General features: G+C 51.6%; 1 protein-coding gene across 14 annotated transcripts in view; it reads right to left on the bottom strand.

Moving 5' to 3' along the window:
- Positions 1 to 4,585: 4,585 nt before the first annotated feature.
- Positions 4,586 to 23,615, bottom strand: part of SAP30BP (SAP30 binding protein) — a 40,612-nt gene continuing 21,582 nt past the window's right edge. For 3 of the 14 annotated variants that reach the window (XM_009433290.2, XM_016930885.4, XM_009433291.4), the window contains 9 exons: positions 18,963 to 19,005; positions 12,732 to 12,820; positions 10,029 to 10,120; positions 9,229 to 9,289; positions 8,741 to 8,792; positions 7,786 to 7,844; positions 6,909 to 6,989; positions 6,508 to 6,592; positions 5,843 to 6,260 (listed from right to left, as the gene is read on the bottom strand). In XM_009433290.2, coding sequence (XP_009431565.1) covers positions 6,079 to 6,260; positions 6,508 to 6,592; positions 6,909 to 6,989; positions 7,786 to 7,844; positions 8,741 to 8,792; positions 9,229 to 9,289; positions 10,029 to 10,120; positions 12,732 to 12,820; positions 18,963 to 19,005 — 744 coding nt within the window. In that variant the 3' untranslated portion in view covers positions 5,843 to 6,078. Of the gene's footprint in view, positions 6,261 to 6,507; positions 6,593 to 6,908; positions 6,990 to 7,785; positions 7,845 to 8,740; positions 8,793 to 9,228; positions 9,290 to 10,028; positions 10,121 to 12,731; positions 12,821 to 18,962; positions 19,006 to 20,908; positions 21,051 to 21,671; positions 21,774 to 23,615 lie in introns of all 14 variants that reach the window. The other 11 variants (XM_001145625.6, XM_016930886.3, XM_009433293.5 and 8 more) reach the window with 6 other exon arrangements.

The raw sequence follows: 23,615 nt of genomic DNA, 5'->3' as shown, positions 1-23,615 counted from the left end.
GAGGTTCATTCATGTGTTGAATGTGACAGGATTTCCTTCCTTTTTAAGGCTGAATATTTGAGTGTATGTATATTGTATGTATATATCATTATTTGTTTATTCACTCATCTGTCAATGGACATTTGGGCACTTCCACCTCTTGGCTACTGTGAATGATGCTGCTATGAACATGAGTGTGTAACTATCTCTTTGAGACCCTGCCTTCAATTATTTTGGATATATATCCAGAAGTGGGACCACTGGGTCATATGATAGTTCTATTTTTAACTTTTGAAGGACTGGCTGGGCATGGTGGCTCATGCCTATAATCCCAGCACTTTGGGAGGCTGAGGGAGGTGGATCACCTGAGGTCAGGAGTTCGAGACCACTCTGGCCAACATAGTGAAACCCTGTCTCTACCAAAAAGACAACAGTTAGTTGGGTATGGTGCCACGTGCCGTAGTCCCAGCTACTTGGGAGGCTGAAGCAGGAGAATTGCTTGAACCCAGGAGACAGAGGTTGCAGTGAGCCAAGATCGCACCACTGCATTCCAGCCTGGGTGACAGAGTGAGACTGTCTCAAAAAACCAACCAACCAACCAAAAATTAGCCGAGCATGGTGGCTCATGCCTATAGTCCCGGATACTTTGGGGGCTGAGGCAGGAGGATTGCTTGAGCCTAGGAGTAGGTTGCAGTGAACCAAGATGGCACCCCTGCACTCCAGCCTGGGCAACAGAGTGAGACTGTCTTAAAAAAAAAAAGAAACTTTTGAAGAACTGCCATACTGTTTCCACAGCAGTTGCACTTCAAAATCCCATCAATGGTGCACAATGGTTAATTCTTCTCACCTAATTATCAGAGTAAGGAGTAGATATATTCAAGTCTAATGGTGGCAAATACATTTTTTTTTCAAATTATCACTGTGAATGAAAGAATTTTTATTTGCTCAATAGTTTACAATTCATTGTAGGCCAGGTGCAGTGGCTCACGCCTGTAATCCCAGCACTTTGGAAAACCAAGGAGGGTGGATCACCTGAGGTCAGGAGTTTTGAGGCCAGCCTGGCCAACATGGTGACACCCCGTCTCTACTAAAAATACAAAAATTAGCTGGGCGTGGTGGTGGGCATCTGTAATCCCAGCTACTCGGGAGGCTGAGGCAGGAGAACCGCTTGAACTCAGGAGGCAGAAGTTGCAGTGAACCGAGACCGTGCCACTGCACTCCAGCCTGGGCAACAGAGTGAGACGCTGTCTCAAAAACAAAAAACAAAAAACACACAATTCATTGTAATCATTCTTCCTTCATGTTCAAATGTAACCAAATTTGGCCAGTAGGAGACCCCTTCACCCTAGCTTTTTTGACATTTTGATCTGACTTCCGTGTCTTCCCTGCTTTCTAGAACTGCCCCAGTCCTACTTAGATTTCAGGATCTGCTGTTTCTCCAAGGGGCCCCGGCTTGGTTCCTTTCAGTGGGGAATGGCATTAGAGACCACGATGTGAATACTGTGTGCTGGATGCTACCAGGGTGTCTGTCATTGCTTCCAGGTTTTTTTTTTTTTTTTTTTTAACTCACCATATACAAAGCAGGAGGTCCTAGCTCCTTGCAATGGACAGATAGGAAATGTATCTTTTTCTTAAATCCTGAGTTCATATTGATATCTTCATTCAAATCATTCAAATTTAATATTAGAGATTTTTCTTAATTTATTTGGTTTTATTTTTGTAGCTCCTTCTTCTATTATTATTTTTTAGAGATGGAGTCTTGCTGTGGTTCAGGCTGGAATGCAGTGGCGAAATCTTGGCTCACAGCAGCCTCCAACTCCTGGGCTCAAGGGATCTTCCCATCTCAGCTACCTGAGCAGCTGGAACTACAGGTGCATGCCCCCACGCCTGGCAATTATTATTATTATTATTATTTAAGATAAGAGTCTCGCCCTGTTGCCCAGGGTGGAGTGCAGTGGCACGATCTTGGCTCACTGTAACCTCTGCCTCCCAGGTTCAAGTGATTCTCTTGCCTCAACCTCCCAACTAGCTGGGACTACAGGTGCCCACCATCATTATCGGCTGATTTTTGTATTTTTAGTAGAGATGGGGTTTCACCACGTTGGCCAGGCTGGTCTCGAACTCCTGGCCTCAAGTGATCTGCCTGCCTCCTCCCAAAGTGTTGGGATTACAGACATGAGCCACCACGCCCAGCCAATTATTTTTTATTTGTATAGTATTTTCTCCCTTCTTATACAAGATAATTTATTACATGTACTGTTTGATACCTTTTTTCATTTAATCTCTCCTAAAGATCACTCCAAATAATCTATCCATGAAGATCTTTTTTTCAATTTTTTTTTTTTTTGAGACAGAGTCTCACTGTATTGCCCAGGCTGGAGTGCAGTGGCGCAATCTCGGCTCACTGCAATCTCTGCTGCCTGGCTTCAAGCAATTCTCCTGCCTCAGCCTCCTGAGTAGCTGGGATTATAAGCACCTGCCATCACACCAGGCTAATTTTTGTATTTTTAGTAGACATGGGGTTTCACCATGTTGGCCAGGCTGGTCTTGAATTCCTGTCCTTGTGATCTGCCCGCCTTGGCCTCCCAAAGTCCTGGGATTAAAAGGCATGAGCCACCGCGCCCGGCTCCCTTTTTTTTTTTTTTTGAGACGGAGTTTTTGCTCTTGTTGCCCAGGCTGAAGAGCATTGGCGCAATCTCAGCTCACTGCAACCTCTGCCTCCCGGGTTCAAGCTATTCTCCTGCCTCAGTCTCCCAACTAGCTGGGACTACAGGTATGCGCCACCACGACCAGCTAGTTTTTTTTTTTTTTTTTTTTTTTTTTTAGTAGAGACGGGGGTTCACTATGTTGGTCAGGCTGGTCTCGAACTCCTGGCCTCATGTGATCCAGTCCCTTGGCCTCCCAAAGTGCTGGGATTACAGACGTGAACCACTGCGCCCGGCCCCTTGTTCTTTTTTGTGTGGCTTAATAGCCTTCCAACCCCCTCCACCCCTGAGAGGGAGTTTTGCTCTTGTCGCTCAGGCTGGAGTGCAATGGCGCAATCTAGGCTCACTGCAACCTTCGCCTCCTGGGTTCAAGCGATTCTCCTGCCTCAGCCTCCCAAGTAGCTAGGATTACAGGCACCTGCCACCACGCCCGGCTTTTTTTTTTTTTTTTTTTTGAGACGGAGCCTTACTCTATCGCCCAGGCTGGAGTGCAGTGGGGCGATCTCGGTTCACTGCAAGCTCCGCCTCCTGGGTTCACGCCATTCTCCTGCCTCAGCCTCCTGAGTAGCCGGGACTACAGGCGCCCACCACCACACCCAGCTATTTTTTTTTGTATTTTTAGTAGAGACGGGGTTTCACCGTGTTAGCCAGGATGGTCTCAATCTCCTGACCTTGTGATCTGCCCGTCTTGGCCTCCCAAAGTGCTGGGATTACAGGCGTGAGCCACTGCACCAGGCTCAATAGCCCTTAAAAAAATCCCTTATTATAGAGATTTCCAAATAGATACAAAATTAAAGAGAATATTGAACACTCCTGTACCTATCACTGAACCTCAATAATTGTCAATGCATCACCAATCGACAGCAGCCCTTTGGAAATCGAGCCCCAGGCGGCTTGAGTGATGCTGTGAGCACAGGGCTTGGGGGCTGGAAACTTTCATTTCAGTGACCATAGGAGCAGAGACCACCCCTTTGGAAGATGAGCAAACTCACCTCTCCTTTCATCCCTCCATTCCGCCAATCACCTGTGTACTTATCTCATGCCAGGCACTGGAGCAGAGTGTTATTTATGCCTGCTTTGTTTCTGCTTACAAGAACTAGGAGACATGAGCTGTCTCATCCCGCTTGTGGGCAGAGGTTACAAGGCAGTTCAGTGTGATCCTAAAAGCAAGGGGGTGCTGTGAGTGTTGAGAAAGGAGCACCCACCTGTCCAGCAGAGTCAGGAGGGGATTATACAAACCTGAGACACATCCTGGGGTACTACCTGTGCAAGGTGGGAAGCTAAATGAATCCCGATGCCCACCCAAGATCAGAGCCCTCGGGAGAGGTAGCAGGTGTGTGGGTGGGGGACAGTAGGAGCCGTGGACAGAGTTCAGTTTGGACACTGTTCTCTGGTGAGCAGACACACACTGGTTAGAAACAACTTTGGCCCCTAGTGCCTGGGCCATCCACCCACAACAGAACTGTTCACACACCTCTGGGCCATCCTTGATGTGACTAAGGTGGGCAAGCACCATTTTATAGAAGAGTGAATGAAAGTCTAGAAGGATTAAAAACCTTGACCCAACTCACGAGGCTGGTAAGTGGGGCAGCAGGTTTGGCGTGGGGTTGCCCAACTTCTAAGCCTATGTTCATTCTCCAGGCCCCCTACCTCTGCGGCCCCACAGGAGACAGTCATTACTGCTTTAACTGGACAGATGAATGGCAGGGCCAGGGCTGCCCAGAGGAAAGCGGGGAGGGGAAAGACCTGCCAAACCCCACCCCGCCGACAGAGCACGAGACGGGGGACAGGCCAGGAGTTTGCTTCTCTCCTTGGTCTACAACAAAAAAAAATTGGATTTAGCCAACAAAAAACACTGGCAGGAACTTTACAGTTTATAAAGCTTTTGCATAAGTCACCTCTGGTTCCTCCCAACCATCTTACGACGCTTTATTACTGTGATTTCAGAGAAGAAACAGACTTACAGAGGTTAAGGGCTTGAGACCACTCAACTGGTTTTAAGCGGAATCCAGACCAGAGGTGCCGGCTCCACGTCTACTGCCCTTTCCACGGTGCCATGCTGCCTCCCACAAAACATAAACAGTGCCCTTGGCTAATGAGGGGCCGCCGCCGGAGGTCACAGGAAGCCTTTTCACAGTCCCTCTGGGGCATGAGTGGGGAGCAGCTCTTCTCCCCAGAGCTTTAAAGCCCCATCCAGGAAGGGGTGAGAACTGACCTCCTGAAGTGCCCGAGTGTGTGTGTACGGGGAGAGTGGACTCAATTTTTATTTTTGAAACCTCATGCACAGAGTTCCTTATATTCCCCAGGTCCCACAAGAGTACCAGGTGCAATTTCAGAACCACCTTTCTAAACCTCTGCCCACCCACTGAAAGCAACACGGCCCTTCACAGCCTGGCTTCCTTCTTTTGACACACAGCCCTTCCGCTCCAGTGGAGAATCGCCAAAGATCATGAAGGGTAAATAGTCTCCTCTGAACCCCTGGTCTGGGAAACCCGTTTCAACCCCGGGGGGAGCCCAGTGGCCACTGGTGCTGCCCAGGGGCTGCTGTGGGGCAGAGATAACACACAGAGGAAGGGTGGGGTGGCAGGAGCCCTCCCAGGAGCAGGGCTTGCCCGTAAACAATGAGCTGCCGCCTGGCCAAGGCAGGAGGTGATTCATCTCCCCCGCTGCTCAGCTCCTGCTGGCTGCGCTCACCGGGCACCAAAGGACTGGGGCAGCCCTGGCCAGGCGCTGACGCCTCCCCACTCTCTGCACAGGTCAGTATCTCCCCCCAGCCCTTCTGGAAACTGGCTTGACTTCAAAAGCCTTCCTGGGTGTGTCCAAAAAGTGATCTGGTCTGGGGAGTGCTCAAGTGCACTCAAGGGAGCACAGCTCCACCATCACCCGAGAACTGGCTGGGTTTTGGGATCAAGGCGGCAGATGGGGCATATGTGGGGCTCGGGGACTCCCGCCTGTCCATGCCCAGAGGCATACACGGATAACAACGGTGACTTCTTGGGTCACCCCTCTGAACAGCGTCCCAGGCCTCCATCACCCTGTTGTCAACCCTGAGGCAATAATCCCAACCAAGACTATTGAGTCTTGGGGGACATGTGAGCTGAAGCATTTGCCTGCAAACAGAATGCAGGAGAGGCCAGTGCATCTGAGATGCCAAGAGGTAAGAATACGGCACTTTTAATAGGCGGCAGACCCCAGGTGGTGCGTGGACAGACCCTGTCCACAGCGCCTGGCTCCCGTGCTGCCTGTCCTTCCATCTGGAATGCCAAACAGAAGCTCCTCTCAGGTGGCATCTGGGGAGCAGGTCCCAGTCCTGAAATATACAAAGTGGCGCCTCCCACTGGGCAGTGGTCACTGGGCTGCACGGTCCTTTCAAGTCCTAGGGTGGCCCCTGAGGTCACTGCTTGGCCTTCTTCACAATGGTGCCCACAGCAGAGATGACGGTGGTCTTGGAGCCGCTGGCGCTGGTGGTGACCGTGACAACAGCTGGCAGGGTGGCTGTGGTGGTGAGGATGGTGGGCTGGGCTATCGTTGTCACTGGGATAGCCGAGTCCCACTTGCTCTTTCTCTTCTGAGCATCTGGAGATAAAGCAGAAGTCAGGATCACGATCCACCAATGAGCGGTGCCCTCTTTCCCTTCCCCCTGCAGGCCAGCGGGAGCCTAGGGAGCAGACCCCGAAGCGGCCCACCCCAGACTCCAAAGGTGCTTCTCAAAGTAGCAAGGCTGAGCCCAGGCCCAGATCCACGTGCTGTCTGTCGCCCAAACAAGCCAGGGAGACCCTGGCTCCATGTGTGTGGCAGGAGGCAGGGCAGCTCTGCAATCTACCTGCAACAGCTGTGCTGGCAGTGGTAGTGGTGGTGGACGTGGCGTTGGTCGTGGTGCCTTTCTTGGTGCCCGTCACAAACTCAATCTGGAGAGGGAGAGGGAAGAGAATAAGACCAGGCAAAGCTGGGTGTCCACAGCTTTTTGCCATCCGTCAGCTCCTGGGGGACAGGAGCTTGGCACTACACAAAAGAGGCATTGGAAATGAACTCTGCTCTGCCCATCTGGGGGAGGGCGAGGTGTCTAAGAAGAACCCAAAGGGGCTTTTCACTCTTAAAAGAACTTTCCAAACAGTACTGTATCCCTCCCGGCATCACCAGGTCTCTGCACATGCCCGGCACCCCCCACCCACCGCCCCACCTCACATGCCCAGAACCGTTTGGCCAGGCCCCTCCTCCTCACACCCAGGAGGAGGCGGTGCCCGCCCGCACAGGGGAAGGACAGCTCCGGTCCCCAGGCGCTGCAGACACGTCCCTGCAACAAGCCTGGGGTTTGGAAGGGAGAGGGAAAGAGAGAGAAGGGAGATTCAATCAAGGGTTAAGAATGAGAAACCCCAACTATCCCCTTGCACCAGCTCCCACGTTCCTGGCCCAGCAGCCAGCACCTCCAGAGGGCCACCAGCATGCCCAGGCCCCACAGCCCCTCTGCTTGGGGTGAGGGAAGCGGTCTGGAGGCCGCAGCTGCTTGAGGATGGTCAGGCCGAGCCAGAAGTGGGAGGAGCTGGTGTCCTGATGCCCGGCTCTGAGACTGGTCACAAAGGGAACAAGGCCCAGAGATAACAGTTTGGTCTCCCAGCCAAACTGATGCTCCCTGAAGAACCCAGACCACACTGCCAGGGAACAAGTGGTGCTCAGGGCCCTAACGTGGGACCTAATAGGTAGCATCCAGGCGAGCCACTGAGGGCAGCTCTGGAGGCCAAGACACTCACCAAGCAGCGCAAGCTGGGCCTGGCACTCTCTTAGGGAACTATTTCCCTCCCTTCAGGCTACAAAGGGCCCCCATGACCCAAAACGGACAAAGCCCCCCAAGGCTCTGCAATTGGCGGGGAGGAAAGGGGGGCACAATGTAGCAAACAAGCCTCCGAGGGCAAAAGCAGCAGACGAGCGCCGTGAACCCAGCAGGTCTGCTCAGCGCACAGGCCCTGCTGAGAGGCTCAGAGCGTCGCCGGGTGATGACACGGGGCCAGGGTTGGGGGCAGGCTGGACACCTTCTGGGCTCAGCCAGCAGGACCCATGCACTCCACATGTGCCTTTTTCATCTAGGAGGTCTGCCATCACTTACTTTTGTTCGCTCCTTTTTGGCCTTTTCCAATTTGTCCATCTCAATTTTCTGGGCCTTGGCTATGAAGACAAGAGAAGCTGTTACAAAGGTGGCCCCCGAGCAGCTCTGGGCTGAGGGAGCCTACTCTGATCCCTGCGTTCTTTTCAGTGGGCTAAAGGCCTTCATGGGCTCAGTGTTCTTTGTGCTTGGCAAAATGAAGCCAGCCCTTGGTCGGCATAGGGCAGGGGCCTTCAGCTCCAGACTGGCGGGCTGCATGCCCTGTGTGTGTCTGGAAGGGTCAGCTACTCCTGAGCTCCTGTGGACTGCCACACACGGGAATACAGGCCCAATGGGGACTACCCTCCTACTGATGGAGAGAAGCTGGAATCAGAGATTATATAAAATGTTGGCAATGAATTCAAATTAAAAGATGACAAAATTCATGAAGGCCAAACAAAGCACCTCTACAGGCCAAGATCTGGGCCATGGGCTGCAGGCTTAAGACCTATGGTCTAGGGGTTTGGGCCCTTTGACATTGCTCCCAGTGCTCCCAAACTGGTATCTTAAGAAAAAGCCATCCTCTCACTGGCCTCAGAACATTCTGCCTACACCTGCCTGGCCCCTCTGCCTCTTCAAACCTCAGCTTGAACACAGTTTTGTCAGTGAGGCCTTCCCATCCCTTTGGCCAGATTAGATGACCCTGCTTGCCAAAGCTCCCCTGTACCCAGCAACTCCGTCATCACCAACACTCATCGATGCTGGCGTTACTGGCGTGACGTTCCATCTTCTTGGCTGTGGCATAAGCCTCTTAAGGCAGGGGTGGGTCTGTCTCATTCAGGCCTGTACCCAGCCCCCTTGAACATGGCCTGACATAGAGGAGACCCTGAAATATGTGTCACCTGGATAACCAACTGACTGGATAAAGGGACAGTCGGGTGGGCGGACGAGGTATATGGGAGGAGGGACGAAAGGCTACCTAATGCCTCATAGTAGGAGTCCTCAGACCAGCCATGGGGATCAAACATATCCTGCAAAGGAAAAGGCGAATGACTCAGATGACAAATGACTCAGAAACCCAAGTTCCTTGCCCGAGTCTTCCCATAGAGCTTCTTGGTCTGGGGTCCCCTTACCCGGGGCTCGGCTGTCATCTTTGGTCTTTAGCCAAGGGGCGGCTGGCAAGTGCTGAAGAACATGAGAGCATGAAGCCCCCATCCAGCGAACCCCAGGAGCAGCAGGTCCACACATGTCCCCACCAGTCAGGGGCCAGGCACCAGGCCGGCCACCGGAATCTCTTTATTGGACTATTTCAGAACAATAGGGACTCAAACAAAAGAGACGGGGACTGTGCTTTCAACGAGCCGTGCCACCACATGGACCTTTCTGTGGCTGCAGGTCAAATCCCATGGAACAAGCAAAGGACCCTGGGTGCCCCCATCACCCTCCAGCCCCGTGTGCCAGACGCACCTTTGGGTAGTTGGTGCCAAGCTCGTCAATGGCACAGAACTGGATCAGCTTCTCGTAGATGCTGAAAGAACAGCGCCGGCGCTGAGCAGGCACAAGTCCACGTCCCTGCATGGGACCTGAACCATCCAGCTCCTGGGGCTGACACAAAACCTTCACAACTTTTAAATCCAGCTCAGCTGCTCTAAGCAAGCTTCCTGATGGCCCTCCACCCTCCCAGGGAGATGGACCTGTTAGCTAGGGGCCGGGAGGAGCACAGGGTCAAGGTGATGGCTGAGTTTTGTCTCATTGACCTTCAGTCTGCATAGCTGGATTGGGCTTACCACACTCAGACCCACACAAGGGCCATGCTCTTTTCCCTGTATGTCACTAGCTTGAACATTCAATGGAGTAAGACCAGACATCGCTCTGGTCCTAAGACCTCTCACCTATATGCAAAAATCAGCTTTTTAGAGTTGGAAGATGAAGCTACAGTAATTGTCTAGTCCAATTCCTTCCATGAGGACAGGGGCCTTGAGAGGTCATGTGCTTTAGGCTCAGAGCAGGCGCGAGAACTCAGCCAGGTCTCCCTCATCCCCGTCTAGGTCTCGGTATGAATTGCTTTGTGTTTTGTCTGGATCTTAAATGGCAAGCCTCTGGCTGGGTTAGCACAGTCTGCCATGTCCAGCAGGCACTCAGTGTAATGACAAGTCTGGGTGATGGTTTGGGCTCTGGGCTTTTCCTCACCACCTCCTTGGGGACGTCTTAGTCCTTAGTCCAACATTAATAACTCAATAAACTCTGCAGGTTCAAAGGAAACTTACCTAGGGTTCCGAAATTCTTTCTTCCTTTGGATAATGTAGTTCATATCCATTCCCTCCTTTATCTTTCGTTCATAAAGCTTCTGGATCTTGTCCTATGAAGAGGAGCAGAGGGGGTGGGGGGGGGTGTATGACAGAAGCCCACCCCTCCACCGTCCCAGCCCCTGGTCACCAGCTACATGTGCAGCATGAACATGAGGCTCCAGTCAGGCGAAGCCCAACTTAACCTCATGTTAAAATTTAACCTATTCTCAGCCAGGCACGGTGGCTCACGCCTGTAATCCCAGAACTTTGGGAGGCTGAGGCGGGTGGATCACGAGGTCCAAAGATTGAGACCATCCTGGCCCACATGTTGAAACCCCATCTCTACTAAAAATACAAACAAAATTAGCTGGGTGTGGTGGGGCAAGCCTGTAGTCCCAGCTACTTGGGAGGCTGAGGCAGAAGAATAGCTTGAACCTGGGAGGTGGAGGTTGCAGTGAGCTGAGATCATGCCACTGCACTCCAGCCTGGTGACGCAGTGAGACTGTCTCGACAAAACAAAGCAAAAAAATTAATCTATTCTCTTTCTCCACCCTGCCTTTGCCCAGAACTGCACGCAAGTAAGATAAACCGAGACCAGGCTGCTTTCACTGCTGAGGTTTCCTGACGCTCTCTGGATGACAGTATAGTGAGCAGTGAAAAGATCACACAGCAGAGGAGCCATGGAGAAAATAATGAACAAAGCCCCAACTGGTTAATCAGTTCCAGAATCATCCGAAGTAGGGTTTAGGGGTTGGTGTTGATACGCAGGGACTAAATCCTGGTTTTCAATTTTAACATGAGATCAAGTCCTCAGCAGAACTGTGAGCCACAGGAGACTTCGGAAGGGCTATGTCCTTTCAACGGGAAGCAGGAATAGAGTTTTTTGGATTCGGTCTTGCAAACTTTTTAGAATGTGTCTTTTATGGGGAGGCTCACAGGTGGCTGGTCCGCGCTGGTTTATCGAGGGCATCAAGGGTTAACTGCTTATCTCTCACCCAAACTCCCCCACAGGTCACTGCCCTGGCTTTCGATGGGAGAGTGGAGAACCACCTCGGGGCATCCAGGCTTACCTACTGTGGCCAGTGCCACAGGCGTCCTCAGGAAGGGGGTCCTGCCCAGCCCATGGACATGATGCCCAAAGTAGACGGCATCAGCATGACCCAGTGCCAATGAAGAGGGCCAAGACACCAGAGTGTCATGGCAGAGCCACCTCTAGAAAGAGCAGTCTTAGCAAGGAAGGCGGGCACTGGCCCAGGGCAAGATCTACCTGCAGCCTCCCCCTGCAGTGGGGGTTAAATATAGATTCTCCAGAAGGGAAACATCTGAGGCACTGTGCCGGCAAAAGCAGGTGGGCAGGCCTGGAGGGCCCACGTGACAACATTTAGGACACGTCAGGAGGGGTGATCCACTCCCCTTGTTAGAGGCCAAATCTTTCTACCAAGACTGGCCAGAGCAGAGCTGAACTGCAGAGAGAGGTCTGTGACTTCAGCCGAGACTGAAGAACCTCTGTCCTCCAAGCTGTCTCCTCCAGGGTCATGGAGGGAGCCATATACAGAAGGCTTGGCAACTTGAGGAGAACCCATGTCATACAGATGACTTGGCTGTGTCTCCTGGGCCATAAGATCAGTTCTACTACCCAAGATGAACTAAAATGTTTGCTCAAATGTCATGGTTTCCACCATCAGGAGGGTCTAAAGAGGAGGCACAATTGGCACTGTATGCTGTGCGCCGTTTGTCTCTGCCTGGCGGGTTGCTGGAGTCGTCCTTACAGGCTGGAGCTTGTTGTCTGGTTGTCTGGCACGGAGGGTGACGTGATTCTGGAGGGCGGTGGTGGGGAGATGACCCAGCAATGGGAGGAGACTTCCGGGAAGGGAAGGGAATCTGTGCTGCACCCCCAGTCCTGCTCTGGCCCTCCCCTAGCTTGCTGCATTCCTTAGCCTCAGGTCCCATTAGTCATCCATCCGTTAGGGCGGTGTCACGGGCTTGCTGTGTAGCCAGAGGCACCCAGTGGGAGCTCCAGGATCGAAGGTGAAGCAGGTGGTCCAGGAGCCATGATTGTGCAGCCTTAGGTGCCTGTTCTATTGTTCATCACAAGGGAACCCACAGAGGGACAAGGAGAGCCACGGGCTTAACCCTAGCTGTCCCCCCAGGGAGTGTAACTGCACAAAAGCCTCGACTCCTTGGGATTTCAAAACCTCCAGTCAGGGCTGCACATTCTGTCAAGGAAGAAGCTACTGAATCAGCATTTTAGAAATAGATTAGGATAGAAAATGTATACATATAATGCCTGTGATTTTTTCATTTCTGTAATTTATTTTACATTCTGAGGGTTCCTCAGTTTCTTAGCAAAGCTCTTTCTGAGAAGCTCCCACTGGCCCAGTAGGGCTGCACAGAAAAGGTTACGTTCTTTTCTCTGTCTCTGCTTAGGACCTCACTGAGGGCAAGCCAGGGCCGCCCTGCTGGAGCAGCACCACGGGACATGGCGGTGGGTGTAGGAGCCAACTCCTGAGATGAGGCTAACAGGAGGTAAAGTGGACTGTGGGATCCTTCCCACCTGTCAGTTTCTTTTATAGAAGCCTCAGTCCCTTTCCCTGCCATGGTCTCTTAAGATTAAGACCAAACCAAACACGTAACCCAGGCTATCTAATCTATCCGACCTCAGTAGCCGAGTCTCATGCTTACTTGCAAGTGATTTGAACATCTGCCAGGGGGTTCTGGCGGGATCTTGATTTCATCAGGCGACATGTTCCGAACTCTTTCAGAAAAGGAGGCTGTTGAGAGAAGAAGGAAAAATTCTGTAGGTGGGGATTAGAACAAGGGACAGACATGGACAAAAAAACATAAGCACATAAAATGTTATCAGGTAGGGATAAACACTATGAAAACAGTACAACTGAGTGTTCGGATGTGGCCTCTCTGAGGTGTCATCTGAGCTGAGACTGAATGACCGGAAGGGGTGGGCCATGTGCCAGCTTGGGAGAAGAAAAGTTCAGGCAGAGGGAATAAATGTATACAGCAGTTAACTTTTCCGTTTTTTTTTTTTTTTTAAAGAGACGGGGTCAGCTGGGTGCGGTGGCTCACGCCTATACTCCCAACATTTTGGGAAGCCAAGGTAGGCAGATCATTTGAGGTCAGGAGTTCTAGACCAGCTTGGCCAACATGGCGAAACCCCGTCTCTACTAAAAATACAAAAGCAACTGGCATGGTGACGCATGCCTGTAAACCCAGCTACTGAGGAACTAGAATTGCTTGAACCCGAAGGTGGTGGCTGCAGTGAGCCAAGATCGCGCCACTATACTCCAGCCTGGGTGACAAAGTAAGACTCCTGTCTCAAAAAGGAAAATAAAATACATAAAATGAAATAAAAAAATAAAATAAAGAGATGGGGGTTTTACTCTGTAACCCAGGCTAGAGCGTAGTGGTACAATCATAGCTCACTGCAACCTCGAACTCCTGTCTCAGCCTCCTGAGTAGCTAGGACTACAGGTGCATGCCACCATGCCTGACTAATCTTAAAAGTTTTTGTAAAGATGGGGTCTCGTTATGTTGCCCAGGCTGGTCTTGAACTGTTGGATCAAGCCATCCTCCAGCCTCGGCCTCCTAAAGTGCTGGGATTATGGGTATGAGCCACTGTGCCTGGCCCACAATGGTTAACTTTTAAGGAAAGAGTCAGCAGTGTGCTGGTAAATGTTTAATGACCAGCTGGGCGTGGGGATGGGGAAGGGGGGAGGCGCCATATCTGTGGCATTTGCCATTTCTTGTGGTGTAAATTCTCCTGCCATGGCCAATTTCAAGCGACCAAGGTGAAGTCACTGAACTCAAGGCTGGGAAGAGATGTACACAATAGGCTCACAACATGAGCCAGCTCCAGCCACCACTGCATATGTCTCTAAAATACTTGCAAGACTTTGGAAACTCAGAGGTGCTTGGGGCCACCCGTCTCGTCTAAGGCTGACCTGCCTAGGCTACAGGAGAAACAGAATTCAGGGTTCCCTAAGTTTTGGGTCCCAAAGTAAACAAAATGGCCTTGTGTATAAATGATACTTTTTACCATTATCAGCTGAGGATCTTTTAAAAATAAACCAATCAACTCTCTCTTAGCCCACCTCATTCCTGAGAACAAAAGGCCTGATTCTGATGGGAAGAACCACAACCCCCAGGGGACAATTTCCTTAGAGATCTGCCACTGTCCGGCAGGCCTTGCTCTCTCCAGCCTCTTCCCCGCAGCCTTGGGCCACCCCGGCACTGCAGTCCTGCTTTGGATGGCTGGGACAATGCGCTATTTGTTAAGATTCTGTCTGCGCTCTTCAAAACACTCTCTCATGAAAAGGATCATACAACGAGCAAAGAGCAGGCAGGGCAGGGTGGGGCAGGATGAAGAGAAAGAATGAACAAAACACCAGTAACACTCAGCAAGCACTTACTGAGCACCTACTGTGTGCAGGCCCCGGCTAACCCACTGCTGAGCTGCCTGGCTGGCTTCGCACAGCCAGCCCCTTCTCCTCTCCCCATGCTGGGTTAATGTTTGCTTAGTAGACAAGGTGCTTTGATCTCTGCCTGGAGTTTCAGTTACTGTAAAGAACACAGTGCCAAGGAGGGCTGGGGACAAGGCTCCCAGACTCTGCCAGTCCAGCTGCTGCAGGATAAGCCTATGCCCACTGCAAATACACTGAGACAGGAGTCGAGCCTGGGGCCATCCTAAAAACATGACTTCATGTGCTGATTTTCACTGTTGTCAGTGGATTCTCACTGGAAGCGCCCCAAGAACAGAGCACTAATCTGCCATTTTAGGTGACGGCAAGAGGACAGAGACTGGGTGATACATTGATCAGAGGTCCTGCTGTGGACCCCAGATGCCAGTGCAGCCCAAGAGCAGGAGACGAGGTGCTTCTCTTTGCCCAGCACCTTCCTTTGGTCTCCTGACTCCTCAAGCAAAGGTGAAACCCAGATATGGCTGGAATTCAAGTCTCCTCTAACTTCCTCCTTCTTCCTAGCCCTGGAATAGGTGAAAGTGCCAAGGCTGAGGTTGCAGAAGCTGGTGGAGAGTGGAATCAGCTGGGGGGAGCTGGTCCTATCTCACAAGCAGCAACAACAAAAGCAAGGAGGGCCTTGGCAAGTGCTAGGCACATAAACAAGCAGGGTTAACTTCTTCCCTGGGCTGGAGAGAACCTATCTGTGCTTGTGACAGAGAGACAAAGAGTGCCCTTTGGCATTTGCCAGGAAAGCCTTTTGGAAAAACAGGGTGTGACCCTGTTGCCACAGCAACCCAGCCACACTATGAGGCTCACATGGTGTACAGTGTAAGAGGAGGGGCCAGGCGCGGTGGCTCACACCTGTAATCCCAGCACTTTGGGAGGCCGAGGCGGGCGGATCACAAGGTCAGGAGATCGAGATCATCCTGGCTAAAACAGTGAAACCCCATCCCTACTAAAAATACAAAAATTTAGCCAAGCGTGGTGGTGGGCGCCTGTAGTCCCAGCTACTCGGGAGGCTGAGGCAGGAGAATGGTGTGAACCCAGGAGGCGGAGCTTACAGTGAGCCGAGATCGCACCACTGCACTCCAGCCCCTCCAGCCTGGGTGACAAAGCCAGACCCCGTCTCCAAAAAAAAAAAAAAGAGGAGGGGAGCCCCTCCTTAGCCCGGGGCTTGAAACAAGATAATTCCTAGGAAGTAACTGGCAAATAAAGGAACACATTTGGGAAAACTAGATACAAGTGTACAACACAGAGTTTGGAAGCAATCTTTCAGTGGTCCTCTCCTTTCTGAGTCCTGGAATGAATCTAATGTGGAAGACTTGAACCCCACATTTCTGTTTCTTTTTTCTTTTTTTTTTTTTTTTTTAATTGAGATGGAGTCTCGCTATCTCGCCCAGACTGGAGTGCAATGGTGTTATCTCGGCTCACTGCAACCTCCGCCTGCCGGGTTCAAGCAGTTCTCTTGCCTCAGCCTCCTGGGTAGCTTGGACTATAGGCACGTACCACCATGCCTGGCTAATTTTTTTTTTTTTTTTTTTTTGTATTTTTAGTAGAAATGGGGTTTCACCACGCTGGCCAGGCTGCTTTTGAACTCCCAACCTCGTGATCTGCCCGCCTCAGCCTCCCAAAGTGCTGGGATGACAGGCATGAGCCACTGCGACCAGCTGAGCCCCACATTTCTTGTAAGCAGACAGAGCCTCAAGCCAGTAAAGCGATGTGTCCACAGTCTCTTGGAAGCAGCGCTGGGTCTGTGGCTGCTGCCTGGGTCTGATGGGTGTGTTCTCAGAGGCAGCCGCACTTAGGACTTGAGAAGCCAGCTGTCAGCGTGACTTGCCCTGGTGCGTGCCCAAGTCAGAAAACACCCAGAGTACCCACAGCTGCCAGGGAGGGATCTGTGCAGGAACAGCTAGTTGGACGGGCTTATGGGATGGCAGGGAGTGAGCGAGCTGGGGGGCCCCAGGGGACGGTGGAGTATCTCCAGCTCCTGAGTGACAGAGAGAACGCACATGCACTGCCACACCAGCACCACTGCTCCAGGCTCAGCCGTGGGCATCTGCGAGGCCCTGGAGGGCACAGACAGGGTGTGCATGCTCGGCTCTGTCAAGGGGCTGCAGTGCTGCAGATGCCTGTGGTTTGGCTTCTCTGCTCTCCTGCTTGTTCTCTAAAAGCTGGGGCTGTCTACATGCATGGACACACTTCCCATACCTGGTAAGCAACCTGAGTCCTGACACCAGAGTGGACAAAAGCTTAGGTAGAGGGGCTGACAGGCACTGCATCATGAATGGAAGCCACTGTCCTTCAACTAATTACGTCTTCAGTAAGAGGAACTAAACTAGCTACTCGTCAATGAGGAATGGTGAGTAATCAAAACGATGCCACTTAAAGATCCATTTGTATCCTCATGGGTGAATGAGTAAACAAACTGTGGTGTATCCCTACAGTGAAATATTACTTGGCTACAAAAAGAAACTCTGGACATGCCCAACTACATGGATGAGTCTCGCAAGCACCGTGCTGAGTGAAAGAAGCCAGACAAAAACACTAGTTCCCTTTCTATCCCTGGTTCTCAACTAGGGGTGATTCTGCCCCAAGGGGACATTTGGCAATGTCTGGAGACATTGATCACTGTCACATCTGGGGAAGGGAGAGTGCCTCTGGCACGTAGTGGGTAGAGACCAAGGACACTGCTAAACACCGTGCAAAGCACAGGACAGCCCCACAACAAAGACTCATCCAGCCCTAAGTGTCAGTAGGGCCAGGGTGGGGAGATCCTGATTTATAGGAAATTCTAAAAAAAGGCAAAGCTATAGTGAGGAGAGTGTAGATCACAGCTTGCCTGAGGCTGAGGGAGGGAATCACCTGTAACACGGTCGGGGCACAAGGGAACATTTCGGAGTGATGGGTGCGTTCTGTATCACAATTGTGGTGGGGCTAACACAACTATACACATTTGTCAAAATTCATAAAATGGCACACGTAAAATTGGCAAGTCTTACTCTATGTAAATTATACCTCAATAAAGCTATTTCCAAAAAGTGGCACAGGGAGAAAAAGTGACAAGTTGGCTCTGGAAGCGACTGGGGGCTGAGATGGCTGATGCCCACACACATTCCACTGCCTGCCCAGCACTACTAGCAAGAGCAAGGGCATCTCTGCATTGGCACGTGACAGGCTGCTCTCTGATCCCCAGCCGTGTAGTTTCTCACAGTAAACAGCAGGGTCGGCTCGGGTGATGGCGGGGATAAGAGGCCAAGGCTCCCGTCCACGCCCGACCCGTGGATCGCCCCCTTAGGGCAGGCCATCGGCTTCCCAGCAGATGCGCACTCTGCTTCCTCTGCCCTCAAAGCCAAATGTTGCACCCCTAAGGCGTCACTTTCTAAAGAACAAACTCTAGGTTTTAGGAAAATCCTGGTTTTTATAGGATTTGAAAGACTGAAACTCCATCAGAGAGGCCAGGGATTAAGGCCCTCCTGCTGAGGGTCTGGGCTGCTCAGCGTTACCGTGTTCCCACCCAATCCTTCTTCAAAAGACAAATAGAATGAACGATTCCTAGCTCCTTTAGTTCTGGAAAAGGAGAACAGGCTCTGTAGCAGAACTCCCAGCAGAAAGGCCCTACTGGGAGGAAGCCTGGGTGGGAAGGACTGACTACTGGGGCAGCGCTTTCAGGCGGTCCCTGGGCTCAGAACCCCCAGGGCTGGAGTCAGTGAGCCACCGAGGCAAGACCGCAGGAGGCAGGAGCCTGTTTGTGAAGATCAGCAGGACGGACAGGAGAGCCGGTAATGGCTGCCACAGAGAGGGAGGGCCAACCCCACCAAGAGCTCTGACTCAGATGCCGGGAACTGCCCCCCGGTCGGGCTTTGGGAGCCACGTGAAAGGAGCTGGGGGGCTTTCTAAAAGGATTAAAAGGCTGGGGCTAGCACAGGACTTGGATGATGTGTGCTGTTTTCCAGAAACATAGTGTCCCTGCTCCTCCCAAATCACAAAGAGCCCCAGACTCCAGGGCTGTGAGGCATGTTCCTGCCTGGGGACAGAGCAAAGTGCCAGCAGAGGCCACATGCTGACTCCCTGAGCAGCATGCATATGCCAGCGGAGAGGGGGAGGAGGGGTCGCAAAGACAGAGGACAAGCCCAGGGCACTAGGGGAAGCAGAGACCAAGACACACTCCCAGCTGAGGGGCCCTGAATTCCCTCTTGACAGCACTGGCAACCGACCAAAGCCCATTAAAACACACCACAAATATGATTTCCAAAGAAGAACTGTTCCCTGGATGTCTCACCCGGGCATCCTAGGAAATGCCAAAGCCCTGAGAGGGAGCCAAAGGGACAACAGTGCTCACAGCAGACAGAAGCCCTGTGGGGCGGCAGGCCTGGCATGGCTGGAAGCCAGGCTGCTAGGAGCAAGGCTGAGAAACGCGCCCCCAGGATCCCCCAATACTCACCCACGAGTTCCTGGGGGTCTCGCTTTTCTGCTTCTGTATTATCCTGCAAAAGAGAAACAAATACGAGGAGGTAAGACTGGGGCTCCTGAACCAGCTACTCTCCACTGAGACCACTCAGGATTTTTAAGGAAGGAGAAAAAGTAAAAGCACTGCCAGGAACACTAAGGGTAAGCTGATGCTTCAGGGGCCTCTGGCACCCCCGAGCCTCCGAACCCTCTTCTTCCCGCATCACAGCAGCCGGATGCTCCCGAGCCCCACGCCGGTCTCTGCTCCATGCCTTTTCAGTGACCAAACCCACCATCACTGAGGAGAACACAAGCCAGCAAGCCTGCTGCAGCCAACTGGGCAACGTATACCCTGCCTGTTGCTCTCCCCTGGGTCTGAGGAAGCTTGCCTGAATGGAGTGCAGAGCTCAAGGGCCCGGCCAGCCCAGACATCACCACCTCTACCGCTGGTACCAAGGAAGCAAGAGGTGACTGCTTTGTAACAGCAGACTCCCGAGATGAAAATGCAGACTAGCTGCTCCCAAGATACTCTTCTTATTTTTAGTTCAAAGAAGGGAGGCTTCATCATGAGGATAAAGGGGCAGCTCATGGAACCTCAGAGCAAGCATGCAGCGAACCTTTAATAAGCGGCAGAATGGGGATCCCAGAGAGGCCCCAGGCTCAAGGAAGCCTCTCTCTGGCTCTCAGCTCCCTTTACACTGGCTTTATACTCCCTCCAAAGAAAAGCTTCCTCCAATCCCTAATGCAAACAGTGTCCCATGACAGCTACATCCACATGTCCTGCAGAAACCTGAGAGCAAAGGCTTCTTAGACGTTTTCTGGATTTCACTGTTCTGTAGTAAATGTTTCATCTAAACCAAAATCAACGCTGAGAAAGCCACGGTCCAAGCCCTCCGTCACAAGTCTTCCCTTGCCTCCATTGTCTCAAGTGTAAAATGGCAAGAACACACCTGTTTCCCCCATTTCTGGGTTGTTGACACCCAGCCCCTCAAAGCCAGTTAGATCAACAATCTCAAGGGCCACACGTGCTAATCATCAAAACAGCAGAGGCAGAGTTCACAGAAAGTTGTTGGACGCCATGTCTTTTCCTGCTGATGAGTGAGGGAGGAGATGAGACAGGAAGACCCTGCAACAAGACCTTTTCGAGGACAGGTGCAGAGCTCCGCAGGCTCCACTTACACAGACATGGCACACCACGCCACGGCTCCAAAAGGAAGGTGCCAGGAAGGCCACCCAGTTCCCCACACTGAACCTAGACTCAGTCTTAGCCCCCTTTCCAGAAAGTCCCTCCTGATGCTGGGACAGGCCAAATTCCCCATTCCTCAGAACACTGCAGCTATTCATTCAACCTGGCAGGGCACCACGTCCAGGCCAGGCTGCTTAGCAACCCATCTCTTCGAGCCACTGCCCCCTGCCAATCAGGTGGGCAAAGAGGAGCTGGGAGCAGGCAGGGAGGCGCGCCTGGAGGACTGCCACACCAACTTCAGGTTGCAGTCATAAATCAGCGGCTCTATAGAAACTGCCGCAGTCATAAATCAGCAGCCCTATAGAGACTGCCAGTCTCTCAGGGGACCAACAATCCCTTTGTAGCAGTGACTCTCAGAAAACCAGTGTTCAAGAGTGTTAGTAACAATACATGGGACTGTAAAATGCCCTCACATTTTCCCTCTAGAGAACAGCTTTCTGGGTGCTGATTGTAGGAAAACATCAGCTCCTCCCTCACCCGCCAGCTGGCTGATCATACAGGGACTGACCATTCGTTAACTCTCCCTCCAGCCCCCACTCACCCTTCCCCAAGGCTCCGCACCATACCACACCCACCCCTTCTCATGGACTCAACTGCAGAGGCCCAATCCCCACACGAGGAGTCTACCATGTCTACCCCAAAGCCACAGGAAGTTAGTCACCAAACATGCAATGGCTCTTCAAAGGGAAACACACTTGCCACTTCAGGGGCTCCTTAGGTAAAGTAAGAGGCCAGGAGCCTCCCCGTGGCTTCTTGTGGCTTTTGTGACCCTGGAGATGGAAAGGAGTGTGGGGTGTGTGTGCTGCCAGGCTCAGCTGAGGTTGCTGAGTCACGTCTCTGGAAGAAAAGAGATGATGGGGCAAAATCACAGGAAGTATTTTATCCCTTTATTTTATTTTTTTCCTTTAGGTTGGCTCTTCAGTTCCCCCTAAATTATTCCTTCTACGCCTAAGAAATAAATAAACTGGGTAGTTGGGTTCCAATTTGCCAACTAGTCTGGTCTTTGCTTTTCTACCCTCTTAGTACAAAAAAAGGGCATGGCATGCCCAGAGTACACCCTCAACTCGCAACAAGAGGACTCTCATTCAGTCCTGAACCTGAGGCCCACAAACAAGGCCCACCCAACTTCCCAGCAGCAGAATCCAGCTCCATGGGCCTTCCCACCCTCAGTGCCTCTGAACAAAGTACTGACCAATGGACAACAGACCCAACTCCAAGTTCAAGAAGATTCTCCTGCCTTACGAGGACCCATTAAACCAAATGCATGAAGTAGCCTGGCCAGCTCAGAAGCCATATAAGCGTGCACGCTCAGGAGGAGGCCAGCGCTGCTGCACTAGGGTCTCCTAAGAAGACTGTGGAGTCTGTGTTGGTTCAGATTCCCATTGGTGTCACAGGCACCCTTGGGACCTACAAGGCTCTGGAGAATCAAGCTGGGAATCTGCCTCCTGCTGGCTATACCTTATCATGTTTAGAATGCGATTCTTCTGCCCTCTGAGTCCAACAAGCTGGGCCATGAGCTTGCTGAGCCCTGGGTGCCTCTGTCACTGTGCCGAGCTTCTCCTGAAGAAGAAAGACAACAACCTAAGTTCTCTGGATCCTAAAGTGCTCGCTTGGTCAGGCGCAGTGGCTCACGCCTGTAATCCTAGCACTTTGAGAAGCTGAGGTGGGCCTGACTGCTTGAGTCCAGGAGTTTGAGACCAGCCTGTAGTCCTAGCTACTTGGGAGGCTGAGGAGAGATCACCTGAGTCTGGGAGGTCAAAGCTGCAGTGAGCTATGATCATGCCACTGCACTCCAGCCTGGGTGACACAGGGAGACCCTGAAATACCCCAGAGCTGCTTTTTAGTACCATTTACACACAACCATCCACTGAATCAAGTTTCATCCAATAAAAGTGACCTCTATTCAAACAGTAATGATATGCCTCTATAACGACCTCCACCACAGGGAGGACAGGCCTAAAGAGATGCCCTCTTACCAGTCATGTCTCAGATAGGAGGTATTTAGTATGAAAAATGGACCAAGCACCCATGACAGTTATCATGGAAGCCAGCCATGTGTCAGAAAAAACATGTGATGAACGATTTATTTTATAATTTAAAAAAAAGTATTTTATTTTAGATTTGGTGGTATATGTGCAGGTCTGTTACATGGATATATTGTGTAATGATAAGTAAGGTTTGGGCTCCCAGTGTACCCATCACCCAGAAAGTGAACACTGTACCCGGTAGGTAATTTTTCATTCCTCACCTCCCTCCCATTGAAATCTTTTAATTGATAGAAGTCACCTCTCACCCACTGAAATATTTTAAATGACAGAATTAAGGAGACGGAAGAAAGGCTCGATTATTAAACTGCCAGTCGTTCAAGGCACTGGTGTTATACCACCTGCTCTGGGGGAGATTCTCACTATGCCCTTAAAGAGGCAGGAAGCGGAAAGAAGGGCTGTGAGGATACAAGCAAAAAGCAACAAGAAAGCACTGTTCATCTCTTCCCCGCCAGCAGCGTTTTGAAATGCACAGGAAACACCTGTCTTGACTCGTATGAATCCACCCACTGGCCTTCAGGTAGAAATTCTCAGTTGGTTAAAGTAATGAGCTCATCCTGGATGTCTAGTCACCAGGCATCTGTCTACATTAGCCAGAGGGCATGGAACCCACAGCCCAGAGACATGAGCAACAACACACAGCCAGAACAGGCTGAGGGCTTTTCACCCAGTTCCTAAGGAAGGTGAAAACAAAGCGCCTCACCTAGGAAAGGAAGGCTGCTCCTGGGAGAAAAGACTAGGCCCACCTCTTCAGCCCCCTCATTCAATTCCAATCAAGACACAAGGAAAAACAGGCTGGGCGCATTGGGAGGCTGAGGTGCGCAGATCACTTGAGGCCAGGAGTTTGGGACCAGCCTGGACAACATGGTAAAACCTCCTCTCCACTAAAAATACAAAAATTAGCTGGGCATGGTGGTGCATGCCTGTAATCCCAGCTACTTGAGAGGTGGAGGTTGCAGTGAGCCGAGATTGCGCCACTGCACTCCAGCCTGAGAGAGCAAGATTGTCTCCAAAAAAAAAAAAAAAAAAAAAGATACAAGGAAAAACGAAAAGACAAAAACAAAAGCCAAGTTAGAAAACAGAAAGGAGGAAAGAGGAAGTATGGTTTAAACGCTGAGCTGGTGGAGGACACCAATCTGAGCCGAGGTCTCCTCCTCTGCCTGCACCCCTCATCCACCCAGACCCCACCGGAGACTAAAGGCCCAACAACCAGAGCAGGAGGCGGCTGCGGCACACTGGGGGCTGTCCCTGGAGAAGAATAGTGATCTCAACCTGCCAATTTGGTTTCTTAACCAACTGTGACTGAGACTTGGAAGATGCAACTGTAGGTCAGTGGCAGGGGCCCGGTTCTCAAGAA

This window comes from Pan troglodytes, chromosome 19 (genome assembly GCF_028858775.2).
Source record: "Pan troglodytes isolate AG18354 chromosome 19, NHGRI_mPanTro3-v2.0_pri, whole genome shotgun sequence".
NCBI classification, from domain to species: Eukaryota; Metazoa; Chordata; class Mammalia; order Primates; family Hominidae; genus Pan; species Pan troglodytes.
This window is presented reverse-complemented; position numbering and strand designations above follow the sequence as displayed.